We start from the raw sequence: 12,133 nt of genomic DNA, 5'->3' as shown, positions 1-12,133 counted from the left end.
TGGGTAGAAATAAAAAATAACATAGTCCCCAACAAGTATTGACTTAAATATATGCAACTGTGGCAATATTTATCAAGTATGTCATTTTGCAAACATTTATATACATGGTAGTAGCATAGATGTCCATTTTCAAAATGGAAAGATTACGTTCTTCCAAAATAATCCTCCATAACATTTATTGTTTTTTCTTTCCAGTTCTCTCTCTCTCTCTCTCTCTCTCTCTCTCTCAAACCTCTTGCATAAAAGTATTTGCCACTAAATGATTAGAGTAGAGCATCCTTACCTAGCTTCATAAATAGTTCATCTCTTTTTTTTTAATGTTTACTTATTTTTGAAGGAAAGAGAAACAGAGAGTGAGTGGGGAAGGGGCAGAGAGAGAGGGAGAGACAGAATCTGAAGAAGGCTCCAGGCTCCGAGGTGTTAGCACAGAGCCTGACACGAGGCTCAAACTCACGAACCATGAGATCATGACCCGAGCTGAAGTCAGACTCAACCGACTGAGCCACCCAGGTGCCCCCATAAATAGTTCATCTTAAAATAATAATTTATTTTCCCTAATGTGATAACGTTCACAGAGAGTTTAAGTACAAGTATTAATACCAGATTAGATGAAACATCCACCAACTATTAAAATAGCTTAACTATTATTTTTTAGTATCCAGCTAATTGACATGGATTAGTTTTCTAACTTCTGAATCTTTGTACTTAGTAAATAGAACTTATTGAAGAAAGAAGACTTTGTATAACACAATATGCCTCTACCTGCACCCCTGGTACACACACACACACACACACACACACACATGCTGGAAACACTATAACATTCTTTGGGAAATCAAAGGATGTGTATCCTACTTTGGGTTTCTGCCCCAGGACATTTAGCCTCAATGTGGAAGCCATAATCTGGCACTTATTTGCTTGTAGGGGGTAGGTTTTGCAACATAAAAGTCATTTTATATCAACGAACCTGGGGCACCTGGCAATCATCATAAAACTCTGCACTGAGAGCACATAGTGAGGGTTCCTCCTGCCTTCAGAGGCTCATATAATTCTAATTATTGATAAGTCTTTTTATAATCTAAGAAGATGAACTATTATAAGGTATTAAACACAAACAAAGACCATTAAAGGTGGAGATTTTCATCAAACATTGACTATGAAGTGTTTAAGTGTTTCCCTTGGGCTTTTATCAAGGGTTGTTTAGTATGAATTTTTTTTTAAAAGAAAACTGAATTCTTTCCCCATCCCAGCTATACCTCCACATGCACAACACAAAAGTAAATAACTTTTGTTAGCTACGGTGAAAGAACTGAGAGCCGGATGAATTGTGTTTATGTTATAGTTGAGGTGTCAATTTCACTTGTTCTCATCAAGTCTAACTTGGGTAAACCCCTTCTTGACAACATCACAGCCTTGACCAGGTGACAACATCACAGACAGGTGAGATTTCGTGGATCTCCTTGTGTATGCAAGACTCAGAATACTTGTATTTATATTTACCGTTTTATTGCTTCTTCTTGTCTTCGGCGTTTTTCGTTCTTCTCCTTCAAGTAGGCCAGGTTGGTTTCATTTCTCAAGCGGTCATTCTCTCGAGCAATGTCTGATGCATTCTGAATAACCAAGCCATCATAGGCCTTCATCCCCATGTCCTCGATATATTGGAGAAATGTGTCCAAAGGGTCTACCTCGGGATTAGAACTCATCATCTTGGAGGGGATCATGTAAAAAGGAACACTTCCTGTAGGATAAGAACACATTTTACCTTTATCAAAGGTGAGGAGAAAAAGCAAAGTGCTGTTTGATCACCCTAATATCTTCTCAGCCCCAGATTCCAAAGATTATGGTAGAATCTATTCGGAGACAACGTCTCATTAGAAACTACGAACCACCAAGACTATTAGAAGTAAATATTCAGTGAATGTTGCCTGAGTAGCAAACATTCCCTGAAACAAAATTAGAACATCAAAGGCCAAATCTCTCGCACTTAAAGGTAACGGGAAGGTACAAATACAGGGTGCCAAGTTCAATGTTTGGTTTATGTATTTCAAGTCACGATTTTGTTTTTCAAAAATGTGTTCTTATATCATTAAGATCTATCAGATCCAAGCTTCATTTCTATCTAATTGCTACAAAGACTTCTCGATTTCAAATAAGATGATAACATTATTTGGAAAAGACTTTTTTATTGTGTGTGTTCTCCTTCTAGTTTTAAATTAAGATCTACGAATCTATACTATTTGTGCATAACATAACAGTAAACAAGGAAATACACATTTCTATTATAATTTATTTTGGAAATAAACCCTTTTTGACCCATCATTACTTTCCAAAATGGTGCTTCCTGATGGCTGCCTGCTAGAACTCAAATATTGTCGGTCACCAGGACCACATTGATCCTTACCAATCTGGTAACTCAAGCAGTGACAACTATAATTATCATTGCTACGTCAAGGTTTAAAAACCCAAACCATAGAGTGTATTACTGTAAAACCAAGATCCAATTAAAACAACAACAAAACACAGGACTTTCAACAGATCAATATATACCGTCCACCTCCAAAATGATGGAAGTAATAGCTTCTACCGCTTGCTGATGTAACGATTTAGAGAGGTGATGTTATAAAGAATTTAACATAAAGTTTAACAATAATAGGCATACAGTCATGTTAGCTAATATCTTCATAATAAAAGTACAGGTGAAAGATTGCCAATGTCATATGTGGGTATGTGTATGGACAGGTGATAGATAACCAGCAGGCTATGAAAATCAGGATGCTTTGAAGCAGATGTATTCCAATGAATTATAGAAATCAATGAAGCCAGGGGATAGAGCAATGGTGCTCTAATCAATCAAAAATAGAACTGAAGTTTAATTAATTGCATGCAAGATAAGTATTTTAGCCTTCTAGCTTAATAAGGCTTACTGTCCTCAATTGCATATTCACCGTTGTATAGGAAACTGGTATCATTGCATCAAATTGAAAAAGCAAAAGCAAAATCTATTAATAAGAAAAAACTTCGGCCATTTAAAATTATAAATGATGTTTACATCTTTTATTTTCTTTTAAAACCCCAGGAAGATATGTTTTTTTTAATCTCAGCCAAACTATCTAATGTAGAAGTCCTAGGCTTTCACCGTTGCCCTTATGAATCATATTCATTTTGAGTTTTTTACAAGTATAATCAGGTTCCATACCTGGATGGTAGCTATGGAAACTTTACTTCTTATCAGAGTTTATTAGCGTTTCGGCTGCCAGTCAATTCTTCTGTTATTTGACTCCTACTCTGAATTTAAAGATTTATTCTCCAGCCAGTAAGAGATTGTTGGAACTAGGGGATATGAGTTGTTTGTTGACTCATGATTTTGTTGTTGTTGTTGTTGTTGTTATGTGGAGTTTTATTACATTTGGTTTGGTTTTGAGCCATACTGGGTTGGCACATAAAATGGTCTTTTAATTTCAACTGTCTAGCAAAATTGAATTGTATTGTACTATAAGTCCATGAGCTTAGATGCTCAAGGGGTAGACATGCATAAGAATAAGAAATTACTGCTACCAATGATTGCAAGTTTCAGGAAAAAATACAGGAACAGGATTCTCAGAAAGCTGAAGAATTACCATTATTGGGAACTCACTTCTCCCAAGGACTTCAACACTAGGTGTGCCTGGGTAAAAAAGAAAACAAAACTCTGTCTAACTTTATGGCAATTAATGCTACCATAGTTAAGCAGGCCAAGTCAGCACAAGGATTCCAGAGGCAACGCCTCAGGGTGGAAGAACCCTCCCACTTTGCCCTTGAGCAAAACTGTACATGCCCCCCTGTGAAAAGCATTACCCCCCCCCAATTTTTGTTTCTTCCCTTAAATTTTCCTCCCACCCAAAGGACACCAGAGATTCTCCATACAGTTTATATATTCCAGATATGAACCAGGTTAATTGGGTACTTCTGAAACTTAATTATCTCTTTATGTGGTCTTTCAAATTGACTGGAGTTGAAATTATGTTTGTTCCGAGACAACATTAAATAACAATGCCATCAAGTATGTATACTAGGGAAAGTTGTGCTATAAGTAGTAAGAGTATAACCTGAAAAGTTAAGATGAAAATTTGAAGGATAAAAACCACAAAATCTGGTAAAATTTCTGGACAATGATAATTGGATGCATGAAATCATGCTTGTCATCTAGTTCTAGGGAGGGATTTGATTCTACGCTCGTTCATGTCTTCAAGTATTTCTTGAGCACCTGTTATGAATGAGGCACTGATAAAGGCAAACCTGTGTCCTTCTAAACATTCACACTGCAGGGTAAGAGGACAATTAATTAAAAAATTGCAACACGGTGTCAGTGGGACAAGCACAGGTGGTAGCTTTCACGAGTTTGTCATGGTGTGTGGTCACCAGTTTTGAGGATGAACACAGAACATTATCCAATAACAACAACTAGGCTTCAAAAATAACCATAAAAAATGGACGTGGACCCTACCAATGTTTAAGCATCACACTCTCCTGCTCTCTTGTCCACATGTAAAAGGTAGATTGTAATGTGGGGTAGGGGCAGAGGGCGGTTAGGCAGTCCTGAAGAGTGTAACTGAGGACTTGGGCGGTATGGCCTGAAATCACAATGCAAGCACCCCTAGGTCTCTGACTTTATGCCATTTAATGAAGCTTTAGCTTCCTCTAAGCTTTAGTTTCCATGTGGTTAAAATGGTGGTTGGAATATACTTAACTCCGGTATGTTGCTGTAAGCGTTCAGTTAGAAAGCACATGTGAGTGTTCAGGAAATGTGAGCAAAATTATTAGTCACTAACATTACTACTTACATCCTTTTCCTAATTCTCAATTGTGGCCAAGATGGTGTTTAGTAATAACTCCTCAATAAACACATGTTTACTTTGAAACATACACGAATAGAATGTTTAATGCAGTTCAAGTTCTTAGTCACAGGTGTGCAAAGGGAGGCATGGAAGGCTTTCATAGACTCGCTTCCTAACCAAGGGCATGCAGACAGACCATTTATCCATTCCGCCCCAGTTCCTACCAAGAGAAGATAAGGGCTTTGTCACAGAGGAGCCATGAAGCTCAAACACTTGGGCTCCACCCTTCCAAGCCGGTGTTTCTCAGCCAGCTGAAGTCTGAATGCAGAGACTCATTCATTCACTCCTCCTTAAACAAATGTGAGGCCTCTCTAGAGAAAAGTGAACTGTACGTGAAGTGCCTGTCTCACTGCAACTGCTACCATTTCTATGTAGTGAGAACCCAGTCAGGTATGGTCATAAATCTGTTTGTCTTTCAGAAATGTGTAGTTATGGCTAAGATAGATGTTGAACAAGGCATGGTCCATGCCACTAAACACTTGGCTTCATTTTGGCTGCTGGATATTAAATCAAGTTTATCTCTGGCCCTTTAACAACAATCCTGTGTACAAGTAGTTCATAAAGGCTTGTCGTGAGCACTTAATTCTTCATGTTGGCGTCTTAGGAACACAATAGTTAAGAAGCAAAAGGGCCCCTCTCCTTTAGATAGCACCTTTAGCTCCATTGCAATATGCAAGAGACTCTTAATTAGATCTCAAACGATTGCATGGTATATTTGTGACAACAAAGGGAGTGAGGTTGAAGGGCTCTTCTGCATTTCTCCAGTCATCCCTTGCCTTTGGATCAGTGTGTGTTTGAGGCCATTTTTGCTTGCAACAAATTAGACATTTTAGCTCCCCCTAGAGCATTGGTTGAAAGTTGACATTCTTGGTCTGCAAGGTAGATGGGTTTTATCAGGAATGCATGGCGTGGACTCAAATAGTGCAAGAGTTGTATATGTGTTCTTTTTCTTGGAAGTTGTGGCGAACATTGAGAATTTGTGTTAGGAGTCTCCCGGGAAAGCACCTAAAATGACTGAGATCAGAAACCCCACACAAATCATAGGTAGCTTCACAACTTCACCTTACGCCTTTCTTCCACTGCTGTGTGGTGCATTCAGAAAACCCTCCTTTTGTTTCATTTTTGAATTACTGTATTTAAAATCGTTGCCATTCTAATAAAAGCCAAAAGCTGTTGGCTTTTATTAGATGTTAGCTTAAATACAGCTGGATGTTTTAATCGCTCTGCCTTATTGTATTCTTTCACTCTTATTTCTTATTTCCTGTAGACCACACCCTTCACAAAGATTACTTTGTATAGTATTGTGGTACCTCCTAAAATTTGAAATTTCACTCTCTTCAGCTTAGATGCACCGATTTAAACTGGTGAGATTGAGGTCATATTTAAAGCATTAAGCATTTAACTTTGTCTTGTATTAGCCATTTCTTTATTTTCTTTTGTGTAAAACCATCACTGTACCTCACCCATGCTGAGCCTAGAGCTGAAAGTACCAATTCATTTCTTTACCATGTTTCCACTGAAATAAAACTATCTAGTACATATACATGTGGAGCATAAAATATACATAAAGGTATCCAAATTGAATCCATAGAAACATAAAAAAATCATTTCCTTTTTTTTTCTCATTCTATAGCCACTACTTGCATCCAAGGAACTCAAGAAGCTGAGACATTACGTGACTTTCGATGTTAAAACAAAAAAAAAGGGGGGGAGCATATTTTTGAGAATTAAGTATATACAAAACTTTAACTAAGCACATACATGTATGTAGATTCCCTTGTAAACTAAGGAATAAATTTTTTGTAGCCTCAATTTACCAGAGGATATTTAATGTGTCACTAACTGATGTCAAGATTGGGGTCTCCATAGTATAGAAAGCATTTGATTCATTGCAGGCTGCTGTTGAAGAAAAGACATACAGAAAGGGTCAGATAAAAATGAAGCCTGCCATCTTATACTTGTTAAAGTATTTCTCTTTTCTTAAAATGCAGAACAAATTCCCTCTTTAGTGTGATTTCATGCACTGTGACATCAGTCACTCTGGCTCTGCAAGAACTGACTCAGGTGGGTGTGTAAACCGACTTCTCAGGCAGAACCTTCTGACGGATCCTTTGCCACCCCCTACCAAAAAAGCAGGACCCTTGCATATAAGCATCACTGAAGTGAATTAGCCCACTGGCCTTTGTGGGGGCTGGTTCTTTCTTCTCGTCTCAAAGTATGTACTCAGAATTTCTGAGGTGAAGCTGCTCTCCATCTAAAACTTTGGTTTTCCAAGATTTAAAATCGTGAATAGTCCATCAATCCAGACATTTTCCATATCTGCTGAGTGACAGAGGAAGAAAAAGCAACTGTTTGGGAGAGAAGTGCTCCCCAGTTCTTGAAGTTAAGAAGCTTCTTAAATTTCAGGTTACAGTTAGCCCTATAAGATAACGTTACAGCTAGAATAATGTAAACTTTATCCTGTGTTATTCTTATAATGCTGTTTGTGTTGACTGGGAAGGAGAAAATGCATGCTAGGGAATGCATTTCCTCGTGGAAAGCCTCGTCATGTTGCCCTCATTTCACATTTGTGCATTTCATTTCATTTGCTTATGGGAAAGTTTTCTAGTCCCTACTTCTCAGTTATTTATGAGGTTCTCAAACCACACCTGCCCCAGTGCTGTGAGGAAGTTATTAGAATCTGACCTATTAAAATTTGATTTTCCCTCCCATTCCAATCATTGAATCTTCTCTGATATAGAGAATCCTATTTTGTCCAGCAGTATTGACTCAGCCAAATAAAAGTTTCCCAAGGCAATTTTGACTATTTCTTTTTTATTCAGCAGGAAGAAAAAGATCTTTCACATTTGTTGCATGTACTCAGACCAATTTGAAAACGCATTGTCAAAATATAAGTATTTAAATAATCAGGCTTCATATACATATGTAAAATCTGTATGCAAATTAATTTCTAGAATTCGCTGACTTCACACAGGACCAAATCAACAGACCAGATTGCCTGGTTATAATTCGTAACCTGTGTAAACCATGTCAAAATTGTTTTTCTGATAATCTGTCAACAACAAATCTTATCATTTCACTTGGATTGTGCTTAAAATCCTACCCTCAACCCCTCAAATGGTCATGCTCATTTTCTTATTCTCACTTTCATCAAAATGCAGCTGTTCTGCTCAACATGGGAAATGTTAGAGTTAAAACCACGGGCGCCTGTTGAAGTGACTACAAAAACGCTGATTGCTTTTTTCTCAGAAAGCAGATTACTTTGAAGCGAGTTTTTTCTCCACTCTCTCCCTTCCCAAAGTGGGTAAAATGGGCATAGATCATGCTAATGAGTGGTATCATAACTCAGATACCCGCCCCCAACTTCCAGGTTGTCATGGTGCTGTTTGCCCATGGTCTAAAGGGATAGCACATCTCTGATAATATTAGGGACTCACACAAAATGTCAATGGCTGAGGTACTTTTCTGAGCCTTTGGCCAAGTGTTTCCAGACGCTTACAAGGCAGTATTGGCAAAGTAGATACAGTCAGTATGATAAATTGCTGACTGGCGCTACAATGAAAACCATCTAATTGAATGACTTTTTTTTTTTAAACAATAGACAACCTTCTTGTCTCTAGCATTTTTACACTTGTTTTTCTAAACTTTGCAGACGCCTCAAGTCCTTGGGGTTCTCTATAGTTCTTTGTGAAGTTGTCGGGTTTTTTTCTCAGGTCTGTTTTCACTGATTTCCTCAACTGTCAGTGTCCTTCACAGAGTCCTCTTTGCTGAGTTGGCAAAGGTGTGTTGGGATTTCCACAGAAAAATAAAACAATTTTGGCATTTGTAGCTCACATACTCTCATATTAATCTGTTTACCAACGGACAATATAGAAAAATGAGTTGGAGCATTGTTTAACATGTGAAGAATTAGGAAAAGAGTTGATGTTCAGTCTTGCTCTATCGTCATTATTTCATACTATTTGATGATAAAGTCTTGCATATTAAATGGACTAAAACTACATTGTGTAACTTCTTAGGTCGGATTCCCTTATTTGGGGGTATGTGTAGAAAAAAAAATACAGTTCTACAGTACCAAGCCAACTTTAGGAATTCTTAATGAGAAGGAACAGTATTATTTCCTGTAATAGTCCTTCCAGCTGGGGAAGACCTACATTTCTTGTATTTAAAATGTTCCTGGTTTTTAGAAAAATTAAAATGGAGACACCCCAACAAATTAAGTGTGTGTCCCAGGTAAAACAAATCTCCCTAAAGTTCTATAGAAAATATTTGTTGTGATAAGACTAATGAGATCTTCCTGATACTGAGAGTTAAAATTCATGTTTCTCAAAGAGGTTTATGTCTACTCTGTTAGGAAGGCGCAGTTTCAGCTTTGGTGTATGTCTAATAGTTTTATTTATTTATTTTTTGGTAGGTTTTTTTTTTTGAGAATACAAAATTAGGCTGACACAAATGTGCTGAGAGACTGTTGTAAAATATTTATGGTATGGAATAGCCGATAAATAGCTAGCATGCACAATGTGAATGCCAATTAATACCCTGGAAAATATTTTCAATGCTTTTAATAATTCAACATGGCTCATTTTACCAATGAAAATCTAGTTTAGCCATTTCCGTGGTAATGTAACTAAGTGGGTAAGAGGGCACAAAATAGCCGGAGGCTTATTAAAGCCTTGGATGCCTTTGCTGTGGCTTTATTTCTGTTGCACCTAATAAGACATGCAAACTTCAGCATTAAGTATCCCCAGATAAAATCCCATTCCATTTCATAACCAGATTGCCTGATCTATTTAGTGCTGGATTCAATTAGCATGCTTAGAGAATCTGAAAAATGAGATACATACCAAAATTTACGTCTCCAGGGAGAGCTAAGTGCAACAATCAGAAGGTGACTAGTGTCTGTCAGAGCCCTCTCTCGCGGTTGATCTCTGGGCAGTTCTGTAGGAGTAATCCAGCACCATAAGAAATAGACTTGTAGTTCAGCTCAGTTTTTCTTCAATTAAAGTGCATTGCATCTGGATGGGGAAAGTGTCCATTCCCAGATTCTTCATCACTAGAGATCAGAGCATCGTTGATATTCTTCCTATCAGATAAAATGGCCTTTAAAGTTTGCTAGGAAGATGCGGTGGCAGAAGACAGGTGCCTGCTTCCTTAAATCGACATTCAGAGAAAAGAGGGCATAGCTAATGGGTGGGGATGAACACACAGCCCCTCTCTTTCCAGGTCCAGCAGGGAAGAAATTGAATGATTTTACCCACTTTGCTACACAGATGATTACAAGACTCGAAGCAATCACCCAGGCTGGCTAAGGTGCCTCATTTGATTATATTCTGTGAAGACAACAATAAATGAAAACAAAAAATCAGAAACATCCTCTCTAAATGTCTCCTCTCAGCCCAAAAGATGCTCTTTCTCATTGCCACTTACATACAGAAGGTTTAGAGCAGCCTAGCTTGTGGTATCGTCCCTCCCCCGTGACAACCAGCTCTCTCTCTCCCATTCTCTCTCTTTCCCCTCCCTCCCTCCCTGCCCCTGACTCCCTCCCTTCCTGCTTCTCTCTCTCTCCTCTCCAGCTGCCTTAGTCTGTTGATGCTGCTGCTGATTAATCAGGGATTCTGAAACAAAGAACCTACCTTCTGAAATAAGCAGTAATCTTTCTTCTCTGTTTCTGCAGTCCGTCTGCATTGAACGGCAAAGCTGCCAGCATTCTAGCACCTTGGATAGTTCCTGCTCACTAGGCCCCTTGGAAAAGGGAGGCGAAGAAGCAACTGAAGAAATGACAAGAAACCCGAGAGCAGCATCGTTCTACTTCGGATTTCGCCTCCCTGGGGCCTCCCATTCTCATTAAAGACCTCACATTTAGGCAACAGAATCTCTCCCTTTTATCTGTCTGAACTGAAGTCTGATTAGTAAGTGATAAAATGAAAAAAGGCTAAAGAAACCCCTTCATTTATATCCACTACAACCCTCATTCCAGCTTTATGGAGAAGAAAAACATAAATCCATCAAAAATAAATGTTGTTACTACAGAGGGTGTTTAAGTTATAAGCTTTTCACCCCTGGCATGGCTAATGAAAATGAGCAACAACTTAAATGGAACATCGAGATCTCAGTTTGAGACCCTTATTTGATACCAATTTTGCCTCCACCCTCCCTGCCGAGCCAGGCACACAATTACTGCTGACGTACTTCAGGCTGCTGCTTGGGGAAAGAGGGGAGGAGCCTTTTAACCTCATCAAAACAGCCTCGTGCCACCTGCTCCCATGGCATGAGAACAAAACTAGCCCACTTAGAAGGAACATGTACAGCACACATGTATGTTGAATAAAGCTCTCACTCAGAGAGCGCGCTATTTTTTTTTAACAAAAATAAGATGTGAATTAACCACGGTGTGCCACTAACTCCTATAGATTCACTGTTGAAATTTCTGAAAGTCAGCCTATTCCCTACATTTCCTGAGGATTCTCCTCATTCCGTTCTTAAAAGCCTGCTGAATATATGCAGATCTATCATGTTATATAATACAACTTCTATAGACATATGCATATATGTATACAAAAATACGTGCGTATATGCATACACATACAAGCCCATAAGTTTGTATCTAACTTGTTTTCCTTCAAAGTAAGAAGTATAGTGAAGTAAAATATAGGTGTTTTATTGTGTTAGTTGGTATTATGGTAAATATAACAATAAGCAATGAGTTTCTGCTTAGTTGAGACTGAAATACCAATTTTGAGAGGGAAAATTATTCAATAGTGACCAGGAGATTTCTTTTCATCACATTTTCCCAGTAACTCTTTTTGTAAATTACTTTCACTCACAAACTGATTTTCCTAAAGGTTATCCCCAAAATCTAAATTCATAACTAATTTCTTAGAAAAATGTGATCTGAATGTAATTTTTCATGCATCAACAGACCATAAAAAATAATAAACTTAGGTTTACCTTCCTGATTCGTAAATGCCATCTGAAACTGTACCACGATGTTGCAAATGTTATTTTTTTTAACTTGTATGTATCTGAGGAAAAATAAAATCAACATGTTACATTGCTACAAAAGTTTCAGTTTTCACATGTCCTAATGTGCATTCCTAAAACAAATCACATATGTCACTTATTTCCTAGTCTTTGTGCCTCCACTCTTTGGACAGAACAGAACATCTGTGGAAGATCAGATAGATGAAAGAAGGAAGGGAAATTTAATTGTGAAAGAGAAGAGGCCACATCTCTCTCACTCCTTCTCTCTCTCTCTTTTT

The 12,133-nt window shown here is 38.0% G+C and overlaps 1 protein-coding gene across 1 annotated transcript in view; it reads right to left on the bottom strand.

Annotated features, from left to right (window-relative positions):
• The window catches only part of NYAP2 (neuronal tyrosine-phosphorylated phosphoinositide-3-kinase adaptor 2), a 266,423-nt gene extending 255,332 nt beyond the window's left edge, over positions 1-11,091 (bottom strand). The window contains exons 1-3 of the mRNA XM_027049063.2: positions 10,508-11,091; positions 9,719-10,204; positions 1,501-1,738 (exon numbers count right to left, since the gene is read on the bottom strand). Coding sequence (XP_026904864.1) covers positions 1,501-1,721 — 221 coding nt within the window. The 5' untranslated portion in view covers positions 1,722-1,738; positions 9,719-10,204; positions 10,508-11,091. The remainder of the gene's footprint in view (positions 1-1,500; positions 1,739-9,718; positions 10,205-10,507) is intronic.
• Positions 11,092-12,133: the final 1,042 nt, after the last annotated feature.

This window comes from Acinonyx jubatus, chromosome C1 (genome assembly GCF_027475565.1).
Source record: "Acinonyx jubatus isolate Ajub_Pintada_27869175 chromosome C1, VMU_Ajub_asm_v1.0, whole genome shotgun sequence".
Taxonomy (NCBI): domain Eukaryota; kingdom Metazoa; phylum Chordata; class Mammalia; order Carnivora; family Felidae; genus Acinonyx; species Acinonyx jubatus.
This window is presented reverse-complemented; position numbering and strand designations above follow the sequence as displayed.